A 23,965-nucleotide genomic window follows, 5' to 3' on the forward strand; every position below is an offset into this window, starting at 1 on the left:
GACCGTCCCTCCCCAGGCCCCGCCCCCGATCGTCCCTCCCTCAGGCTCCGCCCCCTGCTCCCACGGGGCACCGCGGCTTCCGGCTGTGGGTAGCGCGGACCGGAAGTGTAGCGTTGCCATGGCGAGGGCCGGGCGCGGGGCCCGCCCCCGCAGCGCCTCAGGGAGCGCGGGGCCCACTGACCCGCGGAAGCCAGCGGACTCACTTGCGCGGCGGTCGGCGCGGGGCGCGAGGTGAGGCGCGGACTCCCGGGTCATGCGGCGGGAGCGGAGCGAGGGAGAGGGGCCCCGGCCAGGGACAGCAGCGGCGGGCCCGGGAAGGAGGGGCACTGGGTCGACACCGAGAGAGGAGACCGGACCGGGGAAGGATGAGGCAGAGGGGAGGGAAGAGGCCGGGAAGGGCGAGAGGAGGAGGAGACCGAGGGGAGAGAGGAGGCTGGCGAGGGAGGAGGCCGGGGAGGGGCCCTCGGGAGACGCGGCTGCCGGCACGCGGGCGCCCAGGGCACAGGTCCCGTCGGGCCGCCTTGGGCGTTGCTGGCTGAGGCCCAGGGCAGCAGGTGCCAAGGGTCAGGAAAGGCAGGGAGCCGAAGGCTGCCGGTGGGCGCTTCGCATTTTGTTCCAAGGCGAAGGTGTGTGGATTCCCCGCAGCCCGTCGGTCAGGCAGACAGCTCCGGAATTATCTTCATTTTCAGATGAGGAAATCAAGGCCGCAGAGAAGGGACTTACCCAAGCTTAAGCTTTATGTGGGCCTTGGAGCTAGGCTGAAGGAGAAAGTGGAGTCTCTCTGGGGCAAGTTCCTTCAACTTTCGGGGATTCAAATGACCTCACTTGTAGTGCGGGGCGTCCGGACCACCCCTCAGGAATTGGGATCAGGGCAAGAATTACTAAGCAAGCACCCCGCCTGGGAGGGAGTGTCCAGGACTGGTGTGGGCCCCTGTCTGTACCAGAGCGGAGGCCCCGGGCGCGGTGGGATTAATTTCCATGGGTGCAGAGAGGGGAGCCATGTACGGAGTCATTCTAGGCTTAGGGGAGATAGAGCAAAGTTAGCCCTCCCCAAACCTCTGTGCCTTCCTTTTCTTCCTGGATTCCTACCTGGGGGTGGAGGTGGAGGCGGGGGTACCGCTGCCTTTTTCAAAGCGTGTCTAGCCCAACAGTGAGCCCTCCTGGGCGTCTTGGCGCCGCAGTTGCTTCCTGGACGTATTGGGGTTTCTCTGGGAGAAGGGTCTTGCCTGCAGTACCCTGGGCCTCCTGAAGAGGCCTCTGGCTGCGTTACCTGATTCAGGGACCCAGAGCCACGACTAGCCGAGAGGAGCTCCGGCGGCGTGTGGCTGGGTTGCCTGAGGGGCTGGGGGCTGCCTGGTGGACTTGCACACATGCTGGCTCCATGCTTGTCACTGTGGTGGACGCTCAGAGCTCTACAGGGCCAGCTGCCTGCCCCTGCCCCAAGTCCCCCGGGCTCGGGTTGGGATAGGGGAGGCTTTAGGGGGTCCTGGCCCCTCCTGGTGCTCAAGCTGGATTTCCTCCCTGTTGGCTGGGGCCATCCCTCGTGTCTCTTGATTGGCCTGTCCTGGCCTCATCCCTCACCTGCTTGGGATGCACCTGGACTCCACTTTGCCCCGAGGGTTGCCTGGGCTGGCACCTAGCAGGGGGGCTCCTCCTGTATGACTGTACTTTGGGGTCTGTGTTCTAGGGATTCTTGAACCTCTGGTCTGAATGAACAGCCGATTGATACAGCTCTCCACTGCATGCAGCTTAGGAACCTCAGTCTCAGGTGACCCCACAGACTGTACCAGCACCCCCAGCTCCACCCTTGCTCTTCCCCGAGCGTGTCCTAACCGTAGCACTTGTGCCACATCTACCCATTGGCCAAAATGAGAACTGGGTGGCAGTTCCAGGCCCTTCTTTCATGCCGAGGCTCTCCTGGCACTGGTGCACGCACACCTAAGTGAGGCCTTTTCATCAGACTTGCTCAGCCAGGAGCTCGGAGCCTTCCATGTCACATCCTGTGCTGGGACCCCTGTGCCAGAGGCTCAGTAGCTGTTCACCTGTTCAGCCCACTGCACTTACTGAGTGCTTCCTATGAGTCAGGAACTGGCCAAGTTCTTAGGATGCAGCAGGGAAACAAACAGTAACTGGCATGTCAAGAATTAAAACAAGGTGATGAGATAAGAGAATGACAAGGTAACCACAGAAGATCTCTGAGGAGGTCACACTTAAGATGTGATCCGAGTCCCAAGAAGGAGCATGCTGTCCTAAGATCCGGTGGAAGAACTTTCCAGACAGAATGAGCAGCTGACGAAGGTGGGGGTGATGATGAAGCTGGTAGCACCAAATAAATGTGCTAGACCAGGGGTTGGCCAGCTTTTACTGGGAAGGGCTAGGTAGTAAACATTTTAGGCTTTGCTGACCATGTGGCTTTCTGTTTTTTTGTTTGTTTGAGAGGGAGTCTCACTCTGTCGCCCAGACTGGAGTGCGGTGGCACGATCTCCACTCACTGCAACCTCTGCTTCCCGCGTTCAAATGATTCTCCTGCCTCAGCCTCCCCAGTAGCTGGGATTACAGGAACATGCTACCATGCCAGCTAATTTTTATATCTTTTTTTTTTTTTTTTTTGAGACAGAGTCTTGCTGTGTCGCCAGGCTGCAGTGCAGTGGTGCGATCTCAGCTCACTGCAACCTCCGTCTCCCGAATTCAAGTGATTCTCCTGCCTCAGCCTCCCAAGTAGCTGGGACTACAGGTGCCCACCACCACGCCCGGCTAATTTTTTGTATTTTTTTAGTAGAGACGGGGTTTCACCGTGTTAGCCAGGATGGTCTCGATCTCCTGACCTCGTGATCCACCCGCCTTGGCCTCCCAAAGTGCTGGGATTACGGGCGTGACCACCGCGCCCGGCTTGTTTGATGGGTTTTGTAAACACCATCATAATCCAAATATAAAACATTTCCGTTGCCCCCAAAAGTTCTCTCGTGCTCCTCTGTGGTAAGCCCTTCCTCACACCCAGCCCAGGCAATAGTGATCTGCTTTCTATTACTGTAGGTTTGGCGTCCCTTTTTAAGAATTTCACATCAGCTGGGCATGGGGGCTCACGCCTGTAATCCCAGCACTTTGGGAGGCTGAGGCGGGTGGATCACCTGAGGTTGGGAGTTCGAGACTAGCCTGACCACCATGGAGAAACCCTGTCTCTACTAAAAATACAAAAGGTTAGCCGGGCGTGGTGGCGCATGCCTGTAATTCCAGCTACTCGGGAGGCTGAGGTAGCAGAATCCCTTGGATGTGGGAGGCGGAGGTTGCGGTGAGCCGAGATCGCACTATTGCACTCTAGCCTGGGCAAAAAGAGCGAAACTCCGTCTCAAAAAATAAAATAATTTCACATCAATGGAATCATATGGAATGAATACTTTTGTGTCTGATTTATTTTGCCAGACGACAATGTTTTGGAGATTCAAGTGGTTATGTGTATCCGTAGTTGATTCCCTTTTTCTTTCTTTCTTTTTTTTTTTTTTTGTTTTTTTGAGACAGAGTCTTGCTCTGTTGTCCAGGCTGGAGTGCAGCGGCATGATCTCGGCTCACTGCAACCTCCACCTGCCAGGTTCAAGCAATTCTCCTGCCTCAGCTTTCTGAGTAGCTGGGACTACAGGCTCCTGCCACCATGCCCTGCTAATTTTTTGTATTTTTAGTAGAGACAGGGTTTCACCATGCTGGCCAGGCTGGTCTGGAACTCCTGACCTCATGATCCGCCTGCCTTGGCCACCCAAAATGCTGGGATTACTGGTGTGAGCCACTGTGCCCAGCTGCTGCTGCTGCTGCTGCTTCTTTTTTTTTTTTTTTTTGGAGATGGAGTCTCGCCAAGTGCAGTGGTGTCATCTCGGCTTATTGCAGCCTCGGCCTCCCGGGTTCAAGCAATTCTCCTGCCTCAGCCTCCCAAGCAGCTGGGACTGTAGGCATGTACCACCACACCCAGCTAATTTTTGTATTTTTAGTAGAGACGGGGTTTCTCCATGTTGGCCAGGCTGGTCTCAAACTCCTGACCTGAAGTGGTCCGCCTGCCTCTGCCTCCCAAAGTGCTGGGATTATAGGCATGAGCCACCGCTCCTGGCCAGTTTATAGTTTTCTTATTTTTTATTTTATTTTTATTTACTTATTTTTGAGATGGAGTCTTGCTCTGTCGCCCAGGCTGGAGTGCAGTGGCACAATCTCGGCTCACTGCAACCTCCACCTCCTGGGTTCAAGCAGTTTTCCCTGCCTCAACCTCCTGAGTAGCTGGGACTACAGGCACATGCCAGCATGCCCGGCTTTTTTTTTTTTTTTTTTCTGGGACAGTCTCACTCTATCGCCAGGCTACAGTGCAGTAATCTCGGCTCACTGCAACCTCTGCCTCCTGGGTTCAAGCGATTCTCCTGCCTCAGCCTCCCGAGTAGCTGGGACTACAGGCGCCCGCCACCACGCCCAGCTGATTTTTGTAATTTTAGTAGAGACGGGTTTTACCATGTTGGCCAGGATAGTCTTGAGCTCCTGACCTCATGATCCACCCTCCTCAACCTCCCAAAGTGCTGGGATTACAGGCGTGAGCCACCGTGCCCGGCCTATTTTTTTGTATTTTTAGTAGAGACGGGGTTTTGCCATTTTGGCCAGGCTGGTCTTGAACTCCTGACCTCAGGTGATCCGCCTCCCTCAACTCCCAAAGTGCTGGAATTACAGGTGTGAGCCACCGTGCCCGGCCCAATTTTCATTTCTTTTGCGTATGTACCCAGAAGTAGGATATGCCTTCATTTTTACGTTGTGTGGCTGACAGAGTTACATTCTGTTCTGTAACCACAGTTCACATGTCAGTCTTTCTATCTACAGAGCCAGGCAGTGTGTGTAAAGTAGGTTTCCTCATCTATGGGTCCAGTGTCCCAATTCCTGCCTCCTACAAATGATGTTCTTGGCCGGCTTCAAGTTCAAAGGCTTTCCTCCTGTTTCATGCATCATCAGTCTCCTTCATCACGTGAATTTTTTGAACTTTGTCATCCTATGTGTTGTGTCCTTCTGTTTTCTTTATTTATTTTTATTTATTCATTCATTTTTGAGACGAAGTCTTGCTCTGTCGCCCAGGCTGGAGTGCAGTGGCAGCATCTTGGCTCACTGCAACCTCTGCCTCCTGGATTCAAGTGATTCTCGTGCCTCAGCTTCCTGAGTAGCTGAGATTACAGGTGCACGCCGCCACGACCGGCTTTTGTATTTTTAGTAGAAATGGGGTTTTACCCTGTTGGTCAGGCTGGTCTCAAACTCTTGACCTCAGGTGATCCACCCGCCTCGGCCTCCCAAAGTGCTGGGATTACAGGCATGAGCCACTGCGCCCGGCCTCTTTTTTTTTGAGACAGAGTCTTGCTCTGTTGCCCAGGCTGGAGAGCAGTGGTGCGATTAGAGATCACTGCAGCCTCAAACTCCTGGGTTCAAGCAATCCTCCTGCTTTGGCCTCCCAAATGTTGGGATTATAGGCATGAGCCACCATGCCCAGCCCTTCCCTGTTTTCTTTTTCCTTGGCCACCTTCCCCTGCTCATCTCTCTGCTCTGACAGCTCCCACCATCTTTCCTTCCAACTCCTAGGAATGTGCTGGCTGACTGTGAGCTCTCTTTCTTGGAAATGCCTTTCCAGCTCCTGTCCCAGGCTCACAGGCATCTCAGTGGCTTACTGTGGCACCTGCACCCTAGGTTGGTTGTCTAGACCCCACACCTCTGTTGTCCTAAGGCTGGGGACCCTCATGGTCCCAGTGTTGCCTCCTTCCACACTCCCAGGTCCTGTGCCACTGGCACACCTGTCCGCAGGTCCCCTTCCCACAGCCCCACCTAGACCGAAAGGTCTGTGTCTCTGTAAGGAAGTGAATACCGAGTCAGAGCAAATCCTGGGTTACAGCGCTGACCCCTCGGAAGCTCACTTTTGTTATTTTGGTTTCCTCACCATTGTACTTGACAGGCCTTAGTTGCCACATCTACTCCGTGGGGGTTATGGCCCATTAGAGCTATGAAGCTGAACGAGGCAGTTCATAGGGAAGGGTGCTTGTGGCCCTGGCTTCCAGAAAGGTGTGATCTGCAGGGGCTACTGGAAGCCTTCCCTGCCCTGTCTTCCCTTTCTTTTGGTCTAGGGCTGGCTTTTATCTTCAGTCCTCATTGAGTCTCTTTTCAAATGCAGATGCCTCAGGCTGCCAGCTTCTTTCATTTAGGCGTCTGGGCCTTTGACACCTTGCTGTGAGTTAGTTTATTCGATTGATTTTGGAGCCAGGCGGCAAGGGGAAAGGAAATTGGAGAGGGAGATGCAACGCTTCCCCTGATTTCTGGGGAGAGGCTTCCCTGATTCTCCAGCCCCTGACAGACATTGCGTGAGAGCTCATGGTTAGCGGGCCAGTCCCTGGTGTGGTCCACACATATCCCCTGTCCCGGGCTGGAAGCGTGATGTGTGCAAATGTCCAAATCACGGGGTCTTCCCTCCCTCACAGGGCTTTAGCCAGGCAGCTGTTACTGAGGTAAATAATGATTTGTGTTTGTAGATCAAAAATATGGAATAGTTTCAATTTCATATAGTTCTGCTGCTAAGTATTATGCAGGGGGAGTCTGAGGAGCACTGAGATCACTGGGAGAGAGGCCGGGCGCGTGGCTCACGCCTGTCATCCCAGCACTTCGGGAGGCCGAGGCAGAATGAAGAATCTCATGCCAGGGGCCAGAAAGGAGGCTGAGACCAGAGTGTGAGCAGGAGTCAGCCCCGAGAGGTGGGACCAGAGAGGAGGCTCCTTAGGAAGCCATAGTGAGGAGGACATGTGGGACAGGCTCAAGGATTGACAAAAGAACCAGTAAAAAAGAATAGAATCTAGAAAAAAAAAAAGGGCCAGGCGCAGTGGCTCATGCCTGTAATTCTAGCACTTTGGGAGGCCAAGGTGGGTGGATCACTTGAGGTCAGGAGTTCAAGAATAGCCTGGCCAACATGGTGAAACCGTATCTCTACTAAAAATACAAAAAATTAGCCAGGCGTGGTGGCACGCACCTGTAATCCCAGCTACCCGGGAGGCTGAGGCAGGAGAATGGCATGAACCCAGGAGGCAGAGCTTGCAGTGAGCCGAGATCGCGCCACTGCACTGCAGCCCGGGTGACAGAGCAACACTCCGTCTCGAAAAAAAAAACAATAGATAAAGAAAAATAAATAAAAAAAGAAAAGAGATGGCTCAGAGATCCCTTGCAGACTTCCCGGATACTCATGTGGTAACATTGCACCTGTCAATGGAGTACAGCAGCTCAAGGGGATGTTGACATCAATGTGCTCCATTGACCTTATTCAGATTTCACAGCTTTCCATGTGTCCACCTGTGTGTGTGTGGTTTAGTTCTGCGCATCTGTCACTGTAGGGTTTGTGTGAGCCCATGGTCAAGATGCAGCACAGCCGCCATAGGGACCTCTTGAGCTGCCCTCTTACAGCCACAGCCACCTCCCTTTCCCAGCCTTAGCCCCTGAGAGCCACTGGTATGTTCTCCATCTGTATGGTTTCATAATTACAAGAATGTTCCATAAATGGAGTGCTGTAGGGTGTGGGCGTTGAGGTCAGCGTGATGTCCTGAGGTCCATCCAGTTGTGTGCACTACTAGTGTGTTCCTTTGACTGGAGGAACCTTCCATGGTATGGATGGATGGACCACCATGTTTTTAACCATTCACCTGTTACAGGACATTTGTTTTTTCCCCCAGTTTTTTGCTATTATGAATAAAGTTGCCATGAACATTTATGTAGTTTTTTGTGTGACTTAATTTTTTTTTTTTTTTTTTGAGACAGAGCCTCACACACTGTTGCCACGTTGGAGTGCAGTGGTGTGATCTCGCGCCACCACACCCGGCTAATTTTTGTATTTTTAGTACAGATGGGGTTTTGCCATGTTGGCCAGGCTGGTCTTGAATTCGACCTCACGTGATCCCGCCTGCCCCAGCCTCCGAAAGTGCTGCGTTACAGGTGTGAGCCACCACGCCTGACTTAAATTTTCATTTCTCTGGGATAAAGGCCTGTGAGCGCAGCTGCTGGGTGGTTTGGGAGTTGCATGTTGAGCTGTTTTGGTTTAAGAAACTTCCACACTGCTCTCCAGAGTGGTGGCTGTTTTACTTCACGGGTTTTCATCAGCTCCTGTGAGATTCCTTTGTCCTCACATCCTTGCCATTTGGATTGGTGGGCAGCGGTATCTCGCTGTGGCCCTAATGTGCATTTTCCGAATGGTGGGTGATGTTGAGCATCTTGTCATGGACGCATTTGCCATCTGTGGATCCTCTTCAGTGAGGTGTGTCTTCGCATCCTCTGCCCATTTTCTAATTGGATCGTTTCATTTTCACTGCTGATTTTTTGAGACTCGTGTGTTCTTGACAGCAGTCCTTTGTTCTGTGTGTGGTCTGTGGATATTTACTCACTCAGTAGCTGTCTTTTCACCCTCCTCACAGGGTTTTTAGCAAGGCAAACGTTTTTAATCTTGTCAAGGTCCAGTTTTTCCATTTTTCGTTTTATAGACTGTGCTTTTGCTTTTGGTGTCACCACTCTGTAGAAGTGCTATTATTTCACCTTTATGTTAGATTTGCATTTCACCTGGGGTGGAGATCAAGATTCTTTTATCTTCTTTATTTCTTTCTTTCTTTATTTATTTTTATTTTCTGTCACCCAGTCTGCAGTGCAGTGGTGCGATCTCGGCTCACTGCGACCTCCACCTCCCAGGTTCAAGCGATTCTCCTACCTCAGCCTTCAGAGTAGCTGGGACTACAGGTGTGTGGCACCACAACCGGCTAATTTTTTGTATTTCTAGTAGAGACGGGGTTTCACCCTGTTGGTCTTGAACTCCTGATCTCAAGCAATCCTTCCCCCTCAGCCTCCCAAAGTGCTGGGATTACAGGTGTGAGTCACTGCGCCTGGCCTCGGCACCATTTATTGAAGGCTTTTCCACTCCCAGCAGTGTCGCAAATTGCATGTCTACACATGTGTAGGTTTATTTCTTTTTTTTTTTTTTTTTTTTTTGAGACAGAGTCTTGCTCTGTCGCCGAGGCTGGAGTGCAGTGTTGATTTTGGCTCACTGCAACCTCCACCTCCCAGGCTCAAGTGATCTTCCCACCTCAGCCTCCTGAGTAGCTGGAACTACAGGGGCGCACCACCACGCCTGGCTAATTTTTTAAATTTTTTGTAGAGATGAGGGTCTCCCTGTTTTGCCTAGGCTGGCCTTGAACCCCTGGGCTCAAGTGATCCTCCTGCCTCGGCCTCCCAAATTGCTGGGATTGCAGGTGTGAGCTGCCTCATCTGGCAATTTTCTGGACTCGACTGTATTCCACTGGTTTATTTCTCTATGCCTAAGCCAGTAACTTAGGTCTTACTTACGAAACTGTACATAGTAAGTCTTGACATCTAATAGTGTAAGTACTTCAAATTTGTTCTCTTTTAGGTTTCTCCCTACTGTTCTTGGCCTTTTGTGTTCCCATATGTGGAGAATTAGCTTGTGAGTCTCACACTGTTGGGATTTTGATTGGGACTACGTCAAATCGTGGATGAATTTGGGGAGAAATGACATCTTTTCAGTTCTGGGTTTTGCGACATATAACGTGATGTCTCCTCCCGTATCTTCCCATAAAGATATGGTTGTGGTTTTCTGTGTACATCTTTTGTTAGGCTTATTCCGAGGCATTGAGGCTTTTGGGTGCTATTCTGTTGTTCAGTTCTAAGTAGGAGTGGACATCCTCCCCTGACAGCCTCTGTCTTTCCAGGGAATTTGCTTTGTCTGGGAGGGCAGGAGAGAAAAGGCAAGGGAAGCAGATTTCTGCAAGCATCAGAGCCCTTGAGGGAGTGGCTCTGCTATGTTCAGAGTCACTGGGGCTGTGGGAGCAGGAGGGCATGGGGCAAGGTGAGGGCATGGGGCAAGGTGAGGGCATGGGGCAAGGTGAGGGCATGGCAGCGAGGGAGGCACTGGAGGGTTGGAGTAGCGAGCCAGGCAGAGACGAGGTGATGGGCAGAGAGTGGGGTATTGAATGGAGGTGACAGGCATGGACTGCCGTTACTGGTGGTGATGGAGCACAGTTGGCCAGAAGATAAGGACACTGGTGTAGAGAAGAGGTCAAGGCTCGGAGGGGATAGGCAGTCCGCAAAGGTTTGTCCACGAGAACATTAGACCAGGAATTCAGGCAGCAATGGGCGGGGGTGAAGCCACAGTGAGGGCCGGTGCTGCGTGGTTGTTGCCTGATGATGTGTGCTCCAGCTGGGATGCTCAGGGAGAGGAGGGGAGGGGGACTCCAGGCCTCAGCCAGGAGCACAGGGGTTGGGGAAGGAGGGCCCTCAGTAGGGAGGACATGGTGTCGCTGGGGACAGAGCCCCAGGGGAGGGTTTCAGGATGGAGGGTGGAGAGAGCCTGGATCAGAAGCCCGCTTCTGGCCTGGTGCAGTGGCTCACCCCTGTAATCCCAGCACTTTGGGAGGCTGAGGCAGGTGGATCACTTGAGGTCAGGAGTTCAAGACCAGCCTTGCCAACATGGTGAAACCCGCCCTCTACTAAAAATACAAATATTAGCCGGGTGTTGTGGCACACACCTATAATCGCAGCTACTCAGGAGGCTGAGGCAGGAGAATCATTTGAACCCAGGAGCCGGAGGTTGCAGTATTTCATGCCGACGCAGGTGCTTTGGGATGAACTTCTTAGGGTTGGACTGGGAGGGGGGTTGGTCTGGGAGGGGGGTTGGTCTGGGAGGGGGGTTGGACTGGGAAGGGGGTTGGACTGGGAGGGGGGTTGGTCTGAGGGGGGTTGGACTGGGAGGGGGGTTGGACTGGGAGGGGGGTTGGACTGGGATAGGGGTTGTTCTGAGAGGGGGTTGGACTGGGAGGGGGGTTGGACTGGGAGGGGGGTTGGTCTGGGAGGGGGGTTGGTCTGAGGGGGGTTGGACTGGGAGGGGGGTTGGTCTGAGGGGGGTTGGACTGGGAGGGGGGTTGGTCTGGGAGGGGGGTTGGACTGGGAGGGGGGTTGGACTGGGATGGGGTTGTTCTGGGAGGGGGTTGGACTGGGAGGGGGGTTGGACTGGGAGGGGGGTTGGTCTGGGAGCGGGTGAGCTGCACACTGGGCCCTGGAGGACACTCAGACCCTCCCTCCTGTCCCCATCACCACTCACTCGTCCAGCCACCACTTCCCCTAAACTGCTGCTTCCTTGGAGCAGTCTGCAGGCCCCAGGGATGCCTTGTGTGTAGGAAACTTACTGCTGGGGCCTCCCTCCCAGAGCTTCATGTGGCTGCAGAGGCCCCTCCAGAGCCTCTTCTGCCCTGGACACCCCCATGCCTTCCGTGCTGACCGCAGTAGACATGGTGTGACGTGCTGATGTGCATCCTGCAAGTCGGCTCCAGTCCCCAGATGTAGCCTGCTTCAGGGCAGGGCCTGCTCCCACTGTCCCTCCCCAGGGCACAGCCAGACAAGTGCAAATGGAACCTCTCCAGCAGCCACCAACCTGCTTTATGGCTGGTGCTGTCCTTGTCATGTTTCGGGAGGTCTCTGGACATTTGGCTTCTTTTCCGAGTGGACCATATGAGCCGCGGGTCACGGGCCATGGGGAGCCTTGGCCTGAGCTTGTCTCCTCCTTAGCCGCACTGAGCTGTGCCTGCCTTGCCAGCATCTGCCTGGCTCCCTCGGTCCTTCACAAAGACTCATGAAGGCCCCTCTTCCAGGTGCTGGCACACAGGTGAGGAGTCATAGAAGAGGGGCCTGCAGATTGTGCTCTCAGCAAGCCTGTCGTCTAGTGGAAGACACTGGCCGGGACACAGAGTCCACGTGTGGACACCGCTGTGGGTTGGTGGCAGGGGTCGAGAAGGTGCCATCAGGCACATGAACGGTGGAGTCTTCAAAGGTGAGCTGCTGGGGCCGGGCGCGATGGCTCATGCCTGTAATCCCAGCACTTTGGGAGGCCAAGGCAGGCAGATCACCTGAGGTCAGGAGTTCCAGACCAGCCTGGCCAACATGGTGAAACTTCGTATCTACTAAAAATACAAAAATTAGCCCGTGTGGTGGTGGGCGCCTGTAATCCCAGCTACTTGGGAGACTTAGGCAGGAGAATCGCTTGAACCTGGGAGGTGGAGGTTGCAGTGAGCCAAGATCGTGCCACTGCACTCCAGCCTGGGTGACAGAGCGAGACCCTGTCTCAAAAAAAAAAAATAAAGAAAGTGACCTTCTGTCTGCCAAGCCAAGGGCTGGGGAGAGACCAGCAGTCTGGCTGGAGAAGCCTCCCATCCAGCGTTGCATGTGAATAGTGAACAGTCACTCTGGTGGGACATCCAGCACTGGGGTTGGTTACAGCTGAGGTAAGGCATGTCTCCAGAGCCTGCACCTTCAGAAGGTCAGCAGTCCTCCTGAGAGTCCAGCACTGCAGCCACTGACCCCCAGACAGCCTCTCTGCCCATATGAATAAGTATGGCCAGGCATGGTGACGCATGCCTGTGATCACAACACTTTGGGAGGCTGAGGCAGGAGGATCGCGTCAGCCTAGGAGTTTGAGACCAGTCTGGGCAACATAGGGAGACCCCAACTCCACACACAAAAAAGACAATAACAAATTAGCCGGGTGTGGTGGCGTGCACCTGTAGTCCCAGCTACTGGGGAGGCTGAGGTGGGAGGATTGCTGGACCCCAGGAAGTTGAGGCTGCAGTGAGCTGTGACTGCAGCACTACACTCCAGCCTGGGGACAGAGCAAGACCCTGCCTCAGAAACAAACAAAACAGAATCAAACAAACCAGTCTGTGTGTATGTAACACCTTTAGCCAGGCTCTGGCAGCCTCTGCATCCACGGGCAAGACACCATAGCCATTCTCCCATGGACGGGGAGACCCACCTCAGCTTGTTAACAGATGTGCATGTGTAGATGTTATTCTACAGAACGGCTACACAGTTATTTTCCCAGAATGATGGGCATCTAGGGATTTTCCCATTTTTTGCTCTGTATCTCATAGATATTGCTACAAATAAAATCAAATCTGGTCGGGTGCGGTGGCTCATACCTATAATCCCAGCACTTTGGGAGGCCAAGGCATAAGGATTGCTTAAGACCAGGAATTCCAGACACCAGCCTGGGCAACATAGGGAAACACTGTCTCTACAAAACAAATTTAAAAATTAGCTGGGTGTAGGCCTGGCATGCTGGCTTACACCTGTAATCCCAGCACTTTGGGAGGCCGACGTGGGCGGATCACGTCAGGAGATCGAGACCATCCTGGCTAACACGGTGAAACCGTGTCTCTACTAAAAATACAAAAAATTAGCTGGGTGAAGTGGCAGGCGCCTGTAGTTCCAGCTACTCGGGAGGCTGAGGCAGGAGAATGGCATGAACCTGGGAGGCGGGGCTTGCAGTGAGCGGCGATTGCACCACTGCACTCCAGCCTGGGCGATGGAGCGAGACTCTGTTTCAAAAAAAAAATCAGCCAGGTGTGGTGGTGTCCACCTGTGGTCCCAGCTACGTGGGAGGCCAAGGCGGGAGGACTGCTTGACCTTGGGAGGTCGAGGCTGCAGTGAGCCGTGATTGCACCACTGCACCCCAGCCTGGGCAACAGAGTGAGAACCTGTCTCTTAAAAAACATAAAAAATCAACAACAAAACAACGAAGTCTTTTAGTTATAAGTTACAGGAACCAACTCCACCAAGCCTAAGCATAACTGGGCTATTAAAGCCCCCAGAACCAGCCGGAGGGCAGGCAGTGTGGGGGCACTGGGCCGGCCCCCAGAACCAGCCGTAGGGCAGGCGGTGTGGGGGCACTGGGCCGGCGGTATGGGGGCGCTGGGCCGGCGGTGTGGGGGCGCTGGGCCGGCCCATCACTGCCGGGGCTCCCGTGCTGACTGTGCAGATGCCGCCCACTGCACTGTGGCGCTTGGGCTTTCACCCTGCGATGTGCGGCCAGAGGGCAGGCAGGCTTACTTCTCTCTGCCTCCCCAGCACTGTCAGTCCCTCTAGCTGACCTGCTCTGGGGGTTTTAGTAGGATGGGGTCCTAGAAATGGGGCTGTCAAAAGGTGTACTTTTTTTTTTTTTTTGAGATGGAGTCTCTGTCACCCAGGCTGGGGTGCAGTGGTGCGATCTCAGCTCAGTGCAAGCTCCGCCTCCTGGATTCAAGCAATTCTCCTGCCTCAGCCTCCCAAGTAGCTGGGACTACAGGCGCCCACCACCACACCCAGCTAATTTTTTGTATTTTTAGTAGAGACGGGGTTTTACCTTGTTAGCAAGGATGGTCTCGATCTCCTGACCTCGTGATCTGCCCGCCTTGGCCTCCCAGAGTGCTGGGATTACAGGCGTGAGCCACTGCGCCTAGGTGCACTTTTCAAGTTTGGAGGTGCACCTTACTGAGGTGCACCGTACACACATCCTTGTGAATGGGGGAGCCTACAGCAGGTCCCCGGTCTTCCGCCCTACCTGTAGAAGCAAGTTCCCATCCTCTTTTCGCACCCTCCTCACCATTTCTCTGAGACTCTTCCTTCCCCTGCCCCTTTCCTCCCTTTTCTTTCTCTGAATGGCATGCAGCCTCTTCCTGTCCCTTGTCTCTATCTCTGGGTGAATAGAGTGACACCGCCCCTCAGGCTCTGGGCTCTCGTCGTACCATGGACACTGGGAGGTGGGCACTGTGGTGAAGTAGTGACCAGGGCAGCTCTGGGTTTAGGCGTGGCCATGGTCTCCCCATGTGGAAGATGGGGTGATGGCAGGCACCTGAGGTAGTGATGGGAGTAGAGAGGGTGCTGAGGCCCTCAGGCCTGGAGCTGTCCTCACGGGGGCTCCTGGGAGCTTGGGCTGGGCCTCCCTTCCTGAAGCCACATGGCCCAGGGGTATGTAGGCTGTGAGGGGACGGTGGGTGGGGGTTGGGGACAGTGCCCAGTATCCTCCATGGGGCTTCTCCCACCTGGGTCCCACACTCATGTGCAGCTGGCCTGGGCTTTGAGAACTGGAATGAACCCACCGGGTTATCTGTTTAGAACTGGAATGAACCGACCCGGGAATCTGTTTGACATTCCAAGGAGGTTTGGGGGAAGGTTTGTGGAGTAGAGGGAGCCGCCCTGCCCAGCCCCTTCAGCCTGGGTGTGTCCATTTGGTGGGACTACAAGCTGGCCACCAGGCCCTCATGGCTCAGCCAAGGGGCAAGTCTTCTCGGCTCTGGTGGGCTGTTCCTTGTCTGTCCTGTGGCTGGGAGGAGGAGACAAACTTCTGCTAGAAGTTCTGCTAGGGCAGCCAAGATTCAGGCAGGAGGGAGGCAGCCTTTCCTCCTGGAGCCCTCAGCCCACTGCTGTGGGCCTTCGGCCAGCCTCTTCCTTCTGAGGTTGGTTCCTGGGCAGCGAGGCCAGAGTGGGACGCTTAGGGCTCAGCCTGGGGGGAGGTGGGCACTGGGACACCCCCTAGCACCCACTCTTGGGGGGCCCTGGGCTCACTGTGGGTACCTCGTTTTCTCTTAGAGGAGGCAGTTGGGCCCTCGAGCAGGACAGGAACCTGCCCAGAGTCCCGTGGAGACATGGGGCAGCTTCCAGCTAGGAAGGTGGGCCTGCTAGGGTGGGGGCCGAGTGACCTGTGAGCTGTGCTGGGTGGGGTGGGGGAGGTAGAGCCTCCCCGCCTGTGGGCCTCCCTCTGCAGCCAGGGGGTACTGGGGGGGTTCCCACCGTCCAGCTGCTGTTCTCTGACAAATTTTCACGGATGCGCCTCGGAATGAGAAACGAGACAGGCGTCCCGTCGGGAGTGCAGCTGACAAACGAGACAGGTGTCCCGTTGGGAGTGCAGCTGACAAACGAGACAGGTGTCCCGTTGGGAGTGCGGCTGCTGCACTCAGGCTTTCTCTTCTGTAGGACATGGGCAACAGAACATCTTTTTTCCTTTTTAAATATTTGTTTTTTTCTCTTACATTATTTTAATTATTTTTTAATAATATAATATAAATTGAGATGGGGTCTCGCTGTGTTGCCCAACCTGGTCTCGAATTCCTGGGCTCAAACGACCTGCCTGCTTCGGCCTCCCAAAGTGCTGGGATTACAGGTATGAGCCACTGTGCCCCGCCGATTTTTTCTTCTATACAATGCTAGGGACAGTAGGTGGTGTCTGTTAAATCCTTTTTTTTTGAGACAGGATCGCCCTCTGTCTGCCAGGCTGGAGTGCAGGCTGTGATCTCGGCTCGCTGCAGCCTCTACCTCCCAGGCTCAAGGGGTCCTCCCACCTCAGCCTCCCAAGGAGCTGGGACCACAGGCGCACGCCACCAGCTAATTTTAAAATTATTTTGTACAGACGGGGTCTTACCCTGTTGCCCAGGCTGGCCTTGAACTCCTGGGTTCAAGTGATCTTACTACCTTGGCCTCCCAAAGTGCTGGCATGAGCCACTGCTCCCTGATGGTTAAATCTTAATCTTTCCTTCCCGTGGCTGGAGAGAGACTGGGGCTGGGCAAGGGCAGCCTGCCTTGCTCTTGGCTTGTGATCTCTTTGGGTTGGGGTGGGGGTGAGTAGCTACTGCCCAGGTGGGTTCTCTGGCAGGTGCAGAGATGCCAATGACCGAGAAGTGAGGATCTCATCTTGCCAGCCCTGTCAGGAAGAGGGTGTGAGCTGTGAGTGGCTGGCAGGGAGGGCTCTGCCATGCCAGGTGTGGTCTGCCTCCTCTGTCCTCATGGATGCGGAGCTGGCAGCATGCCTGCAGGACTGGCTGTCCCGCCTCTCTGGTACCCATGCTGTGTCTCTAGAGGGCAAGGGGAGGACTTGGGAGCCTGGGCAGGGTGTCTGGCCAGTGTGTGCTTGCTGTAGCCTCTGCGGTCTACAGAGCTGGCCAGGCTTGGGAGCACGCTGCTCGGAGGGAGAGTTACTGTCTGGAAAAGCTCTTTACCTGGCAGACAAAGCCAGGTCGGGGCCACTGGCCTTACTGGCCGTGTCCTCAGGAAGCTTCTGAGGCCAGGCCTGCAGAGGGGGACTATGTCTAGAGTAGGCTGAACCTGTAAAGTGGGGCTCCCAGATAAATTGGGGGCCCCTGAGCAGGAAGGACCTGACTGGCTTAATTTGACCTGGTCCAGGACAGTTCCCTTGCTGAAAGAAGGGGGCATTCTATGAAACACCTGGGTATAAGTCCAGCAGTGAAGAGTTGGGTCAGTGTGTAGATGGCCATGAGGCCTGGCTGGGTGGAGAATGGGACTCCTGGCAGGCATTTTCTGCAGAGCACGGAGTGCCTTATTTCTTTTCTTTCTTCTTTTCTTCCTTTCTTTCTTTCTCGGAGTCTCGCTCTGTCGCCCAGGCTGGAGTGCAGTGGCGCGATCTTGGCTCATCGCAAGCTCTGCCTCCCGGGTTCATGCCATTCTCCTGCCTCAGCCTCCCCAGTAGCTGGGACTATAGGCACGCGCCACCACGTCCAGCTAATTTTTTGTATTTTTAGCAGAGATGGGGTTTCACCCTGTTAGCCAGGATGGTCTCAATCTCCTGACCTCATGATCCACCCGCCTCGGCCTCCCAAAGTGCTCGGATTACAGGCATGAGCCACCGCGCCCGGCCAAGCACGGAGTGCCTTCTGAGGTGAGGCCTGTGGCCAGCCCGGCAACCACACTTAGTGTGTCGGGCAGGACTAGGGCCATAGCGGGTACATAGGCAGGGTTGTGCCCCAGCTGAAGCTGTCTGCCTGCCTGTCTGTCCCCATAGGCCTTAAGCCAGGCACCAGGTGGGGGCTTTTATTGCAGCCTAGGATGGCAGAGGCATTGTGGGAGCCCATCAAGGAAGAGGTCTAGAGACTGGGCAGTGAGAGGCTGCAGTGTCAGTCAGGACCGGCAGAGGCCCAGGAGGCGGGGCCTGCCCTTGGAAGGCAGGAGAGGCGAGGCCCAGGAGGCGGGGCCTGCCCTTGGAAGGCAGTAGCCTGCAAAGCCCTCATGGCTGTTCCACGAGGCCTCACCCTGCCCAGCCTGTGGGCAGTGCCTGGCCCTGGAGGAGCAGCCTAGCAGGGAACACCTCGCTGGGGTGGGTGGCCCTTTCTGGAAAGGGTGGGTGGGAGGAGCCTGACATGCCTTTCCCCAGCTCCTCTCTGAACCTGGGGCAGAATGGGGGCAGAGTAGCTCCCTGTACCCCCAGGACTGTTGCCCTGCAGTGCTCTCTGTGGACAGAGGGTGGGCCTCACACAGGGCAGGACCTGAGACAGCTGGAAGCCTGGTCTCACCTGAGGCCCAGGGCAGGGGCTCCCCGGGGCCATCCTGCCTCACGCCCGCCGTGATGTGCTTCCTCGTTCCCCACTTCTCAGGTATGAGCAGCTGCCGGAAGGGGAGGTGCTCCTGAAGACACTGCGGCCGGCCCGCCTGTGCCCTTGGTGCCCTGGCTGCCTAGAGAGCCTCACCCCTGAGCCCTGGGGCCAGGACTCCAGGACTCTGACCACCTGCCCTCCCCCAGCCTCAGCGGCTGCACCTCCTCATTAGTACTGATGCACTGACCTCGGCACACAGCTGGGAGGGGTTGGGGGGCTGGGTCATGGCTGCTCCCAGGCCCCACCCAGGCTCCTGAGCCTAGAAGGTGAAAAGAGGGCTCCAGGGGCTTACAGGGGCTCTCACTGCTGATTGGCCCTGCCCTCCCTTCCCCCCTCAGCGAGGTGCCAGGAAGCTGGAACCTTGTTATCTGGGTAATTAGTTTCAGACCCTGGACTGAGGCCGGCCAGGTCTCGGGGCTGCCTCCCATAGGTTGTGCACCCTGACCCCGAGAGGGAGGCGAGGCGCTGCTGGTCGACAGCTAGAGGCTGGCCTGGGGAGCAGGTTTGGGGTGCCCTCCCACACTGCCCTCCCTGCCCCAGCCCGTGCCCCCCAGGGCTGCCTGGGCCTAGTTATCGTGTGGGGCCTCCTGACCCAGCCAAGGGCACGGAGTTTTGGGAAGGGGATGCCCCCGAGGGTGCCAGTCCAGCCAGCTGCCCCACCCCTCAGGCCCAGCCTGGCCCCCAAGCTCCCCACTCTGGTGCCCCGAGCAGCCTTGTGGGCAAGCAGCCGCCGCCATGGCCGAGCACCTGGAGCTGCTGGCAGAGATGCCCATGGTGGGCAGGATGAGCACGCAGGAGCGGCTGAAGCATGCCCAGAAGCGGCGCGCCCAGCAGGTGAAGATGTGGGCCCAGGCTGAGAAGGAGGCCCAGGGCAAGAAGGGTCCTGGGGAGCGTCCCCGGAAGGAGGCAGCCAGCCAAGGGCCCCTGAAGCAGGTCCTCTTCCCTCCCAGTGTTGTCCTTCTGGAGGCTGCTGCCCGAAATGACCTGGAAGAAGGTGAGTGTGGCTGAGCCCAGAGCAGCTCCCAGCAGAGAGCCCACTCCCTGCTACCTGGGTGCCGTCTCATGCCAAGGCTGGGGGCTGGGCCTGTCCACAGCTCCTGGGCTCCAGCCCCTAGGTCTTGCCTGGTCTCTTCAGGCTGGGTGGCCCAGGGTCCCCTCATCAGGCAAGCCCCAAGCAGTGGGCAGCCCTGAGGTGAGCCCTTGCGGGACAGCCGTCCCTCAGGCGGGGGCTGCGTGCAGAGGGCTCCTGCTGTGAGGTGAGCCGAGGCCATGAGTGGACCCCCAGGAGCCTGCAGAAACACCTAGTGCGGGGCTCGACGGGAGCAGGGGTGGCCGGTAGTCATTGCTGCTGCTTGCTAGGCTGCTCAGGAGAGCCCTGGTCTCCACCTCCGTGAAATAGGGTGGGACCACCCACCTCTGCGGGTTAGAGAGCCAGGCCCCGGATAGGCACAGAGCCTATGCAGGTGGGCCCCCTCTTGGTGCCTGCCCTAGGCTCTGCTTTTGACTCTGTTCTCCTCACCTGTGCCCCACGCTTGCAGCCCCAGCTGTGTGGGTTCCACTTCTGGTGTTCTGGGGTCTGGGGGGAAGAGGCACTGTGGTGGCCCTTGAGACTCCTTCCTGCCTCCCTCCGGAGCAGAGAGTAAGGAGGAGCCGGCAGTGTCTGGCTTGCATCTTCCCATGTGGACAGGAGCCCTCCCGGGAGGCCTGGAGGCAGAGGGAAGAGGCGGAGGGTGCCATGGTCCACAGGGAGCTGTGGGAAGGTGGGAGCCCTCCTGCTGCACCCCAGGCACCGTCAGGGAGAACCCTGGTGACCTTCGCGAGAGCTGGGCCCGAGTTGGGATCTTTGATGGGAAGGGGAGTGAGAGCAGGGATGTGCTCTGGTGGTGGGGAGCCTCAGGTCAGGTCCCAGAGGACCCAGGGGAACTCATGAACACAGGGCTGGCCGGTTGTCAGGGAAGAGCTGAAGGAGCTGCAGTAGCCTCCAGGCAGGGAGCCCTTCCTGGGCTGGAGGGAGGTGTGGGATTCTCGGAGCACTGCTCTCACACAGGAGCACAGCCTGTTCTGGGGGTCGGAGGGCTGGAGCACCATCATGAAGGGCCTGCAGGTGGGTGGAGGCAGAGAGGGCTTCTGGGAGTGTGACTGGCCTGGGCCAGACAGATGCCTGGTGCTTCTGCCCCCACTCCTGGGCTCTGGTGTGCCTCCTGCCATTGGCACCACTGTTTTCCTTGTCCTTCCCTGGGTCTTGGGCCGAAGCACAGTTGACAGGACCTGACCAGGGGTAGGACCCTGTCCTCACCTTGCCACCTTTTTGCAGTCCGCCAGTTCCTTGGGAGTGGGGTCAGCCCTGACTTGGCCAATGAGGACGGCCTGACGGCCCTGCACCAGGTCAGCCCGCACTGGGTGTGGGCGGGGTGGGGGCTGGCCCCCGTGCTCTGGCCGCTCACGTGGCACGGTTTGCAGTGCTGCATCGATGATTTCCGAGAGATGGTGCAGCAGCTCCTGGAGGCTGGGGCCAACATCAATGCCTGTGACAGTGAGTGCTGGACGCCTCTGCATGCTGCGGCCACCTGCGGCCACCTGCACCTGGTGGAGCTGCTCATCGCCAGGTAGGGCCTGCTGGGCGTCCATGGCAGGGAGAGGCTTCCTCTCAGATGGCTGTTCAGGAGGCTCCTCTTGGGCAGTGTCTGTGGCTCTTGGCCTCCTGTGTTCCCGCCTTCACCTTTGCTGACCCTGCCTGTGTCCTGGCATGGAGAGCAGGGCCTGGGGCCCCAGGGGAATGGGCATGTGCCCAGGGCAGCGCGGTCTCTGCCTCCCCAGCATTCATCCTCCTGCCGAGAGGGCAGGCCTTGGGTCCCCCCAGGGTGTGCACAGAGAAATGTCTTGGTCAGTGAGGAGGGCAGAACTGGTAAGGAAGGAAGGGGAGTGAGAAGGCCAGGTGGCTTGGGAGGAGAGGGTACCTGAGCACAGGTAGGGCCTTTACCTTTAACACAGAGGGACGTAGAGCAGGGGGAGCTCTGAGCAGGGAGGGTGGTGGCCTCACCAGGGTCCACGAGCCTTCTCCCTTCCTTCCCGTTCGCTCCAGGCGCATCTGTAGTGGGAGAGAGATCAGGGCTGCGGTCATTTTCGAGGGCCCCTGTGAGGCCGGGTGGGGTGTGGATGGCGGTCCCGTCACACACAGGTTCTGCGGGGTGGGTGGGGATGTGGGGTGTCCACAGGTAGGCCTGCTTCTCCACTGCACACAGGCACCCCTTTCTGTGTCCTGGGCTCCCCTTCTCCTTCCCTGGGACCATGCTCCCCACAGCTCAGCAGCCCCTCAGTGTGGCTGCCTGATCCTGCACCCCCACCACCCTGTGCTCCCTGGGGTCCCCAGGGTCCCTGCTCCCCAGCAGGCAGGCCCATCCAGTGCATGTTTATGGGGGCACCGCTGCTCCTGGAGGTGCCAGGAACCTGGAGCCCTGGATGGACAGAGACTGTAGGAGGCCTGTCTGGCTTAATGACAGGATCTAGGACAGCCGATGGGCCTCAAGGCCGCCTCTCCCAGCAGCAGGTGGACAGGGTGCTTCCTGAGGGGCAGCCCTGGGCTGAGGGGCCCTGGGGGGGACTTCTCCAAGTGAGGAGCCTGGCAAGCGGGGAAGGGCCTTGTGCCCAGCACCCCGTCCGTCTTCCCTGCAGTGGCGCCAATCTCCTGGCGGTCAACACCGACGGGAACATGCCCTATGACCTGTGTGATGATGACCAGACGCTGGACTGCCTGGAGACTGCCATGGCCGACCGTGGTAGGTGCGGCGGTGCGGCTGTGGGAGGGCTGCCGGTCGCGCTCCCTCTGAGCCTGCCGCCTCGCAGGCATCACCCAGGACAGCATCGAGGCCGCCCGGGCCGTGCCAGAACTGCGCATGCTGGATGACATCCGGAGCCGGCTGCAGGCCGGGGCAGACCTCCATGCCCCCCTGGACCACGGGGCCACGCTGGTGAGGGCTGGAGGGTGACGGGCACACGGGGCTGGGGGCCTTGCTACTTGGAGGTGGGGGATGGGGCCGAATTCAGGCCGGGCGCTTGCCTGCAGCTGCACATCGCAGCCGCCAACGGGTTCAGCGACGCGGCCGCCCTGCTGCTGGAACACAGAGCCAGCCTGAGCGCTAAGGACCAAGACGGCTGGGAGCCGCTGCACGCCGCGGCCTACTGGGGCCAGGTGAGTGCGGGCGGGAGCAGGTGGGAGGGGGCTTCCAGCGCAGCAGTCTGCAGCTCCGGCCTGCCGCCTACAGGTGCCCCTGGTGGAGCTGCTCGTGGCGCACGGGGCCGACCTGAACGCAAAGTCTCTGATGGACGAGACGCCCCTTGGTGAGCTTGCGGGGCCCACCTCCACCTGGGGGAGAGGACAGGCGGGGAGGGCGCCCCTGACGCCCGCGCCCACTTCTCAGATGTGTGCGGGGACGAGGAGGTGCGGGCCAAGCTGCTGGAGCTGAAGCACAAGCACGACGCCCTCCTGCGCGCCCAGGGCCGCCAGCGCTGCTTGCTGCGCCGCCGCACCTCCAGCGCCGGCAGCCGCGGGTGAGCGCCGCCCCCAGCAGGCCCCGCCCCGGGCTTGGCCCCGCGGACGTCAGCCCCGGGCGGAGTGCCAGCCGAACTGGGGGCAGAGTCCGAGGGGGCGGGCGGGGTCCTCCCGGCACTCCCCTTCCCCTCACTCCCTCTTCTCTCTCCTCCCCAGGAAAGTGGTGAGGCGGGTGAGCCTAACCCAGCGCACCGACCTGTACCGCAAGCAGCACGCCCAGGAGGCCATCGTGTGGCAACAGCCACCACCCACCAGCCCGGAGCCGCCCGAGGACAACGATGACCGCCAGACAGGCGCAGAGCTCAGGCCGCCGCCCCCGGAGGTGAGCGCCCCGTCCCTGCTCCGCCCAGCGCAGGGGTGGGCCTGGCTCTGCCCTGGTTCTCTCTCCGCTTGGACCCCCTCCTGCCTGTATTAGGAATGGTGCCCTGCAGAGGCCAGCTGCCCCATCTCTCGTCTGTCCCTTCATGGCCACACAGCCTGAACCCAAGGCCGGGGAGGGGGGAGGAGCCTCCTGATGGCTCTGGGAACCTTCACTGCCCGCAGGAGGACAACCCCGAAGTGGTCAGGCCGCACAATGGCCGAGTAGGGGGCTCCCCAGCGCGGCATCTGTACTCCAAGCGACTAGACCGGAGTGTCTCCTACCAGCTGAGCCCCCTGGACAGCACCACCCCCCACGCCCTGGTCCACGACAAGGCCCACCACACCCTGGCTGACCTGAAGCGCCAGCGAGCTGCTGCCAAGCTGCAGCGACCCCTGCCTGAGGGGCCCGAGAGCCCTGAGACAGCTGAGCCTGGCCTGCCTGGTGACACGGTGACCCCCCAGCCTGACTGTGGCTTCAGGGCAGGTGGGGACCCACCCCTGCTCAAGCTCACAGCCCCGGCGGTGGAGGCTCCCATGGAGAGGAGGCCGTGCTGCCTGCTCATGTGAGGCTGTTGCTCAGCGTGTGGGGGGCCCTGTCCCGGGCACAGCCCAAGGCTGCCTCTCCGTGGTGCGTGCCCTGGTGCTGCGGGTGCAGCACGGAAACCCCGGCTTCTACTGTACAGGACACTGGCCCCTCTCAGGTCAGAAGACATGCCTGGAGGGATGTCTGGCTGCAAAGATTATTTTTATCCTGCAACTCTTGATAAAGGGCTGTTTTGCCATGGAGCCTCATTGTGTGTTGTGTGTCTCAGCTGGGTCGCTGTCCCACGGT

General features: G+C 57.7%; 1 protein-coding gene and 1 long non-coding RNA gene across 3 annotated transcripts; one reads left to right on the top strand and one right to left on the bottom strand.

Annotated features, from left to right (window-relative positions):
• The first annotated feature begins 96 nt into the window (after positions 1-96).
• PPP1R16A (protein phosphatase 1 regulatory subunit 16A) lies at positions 97-23,919 on the top strand. Of its 2 annotated transcripts, XM_063726986.1 has the most exons (12): positions 97-231; positions 11,682-11,860; positions 18,225-19,218; positions 20,539-20,609; positions 20,685-20,830; positions 21,897-22,000; positions 22,068-22,192; positions 22,288-22,413; positions 22,487-22,562; positions 22,643-22,772; positions 22,930-23,095; positions 23,317-23,919. In XM_063726986.1, the coding sequence occupies exons 3-12, from the start codon at positions 18,960-18,962 to the stop codon at positions 23,698-23,700; spliced, it is 1,587 nt and encodes a 528-aa protein (XP_063583056.1). In that variant the 5' UTR covers positions 97-231; positions 11,682-11,860; positions 18,225-18,959; the 3' UTR covers positions 23,701-23,919. The 2 variants fall into 2 exon arrangements, with proteins under 2 accessions (XP_063583056.1, XP_054375284.1); XM_054519309.2 differs by lacking the exons at positions 97-231; positions 11,682-11,860 and having other exon boundaries at positions 18,933-19,058; positions 19,175-19,218.
• LOC134761978 (uncharacterized) lies at positions 19,180-21,915 on the bottom strand. The gene is made up of 3 exons (XR_010141365.1): positions 21,205-21,915; positions 20,521-20,984; positions 19,180-19,928 (listed from the first exon to the last, which is right to left on the bottom strand). It is a non-coding gene; the product is annotated as an uncharacterized LOC134761978 (long non-coding RNA).
• Positions 23,920-23,965: the final 46 nt, after the last annotated feature.

The sequence above is a fragment of the Pongo abelii genome, chromosome 7 (assembly GCF_028885655.2).
Source record: "Pongo abelii isolate AG06213 chromosome 7, NHGRI_mPonAbe1-v2.0_pri, whole genome shotgun sequence".
Classification (NCBI taxonomy): domain Eukaryota; kingdom Metazoa; phylum Chordata; class Mammalia; order Primates; family Hominidae; genus Pongo; species Pongo abelii.

What these genes read in the sequence shown, in the direction of transcription:
- PPP1R16A (XM_063726986.1), top strand. Translation starts at nt 18,960, where the DNA reads ATGGCCGAGCACCTGGAGCTGCTGGCAGAGATGCCCATGGTGGGCAGG. An exon ending in TGGACCACGGGGCCACGCTG is followed by an intron (nt 22,193 to 22,287) that starts GTGAGGGCTGGA and finishes GCTTGCCTGCAG; the next exon opens with CTGCACATCGCAGCCGCCAA. An exon ending in TCCAGCGCCGGCAGCCGCGG is followed by an intron (nt 22,773 to 22,929) that starts GTGAGCGCCGCC and finishes TCTCCTCCCCAG; the next exon opens with GAAAGTGGTGAGGCGGGTGA.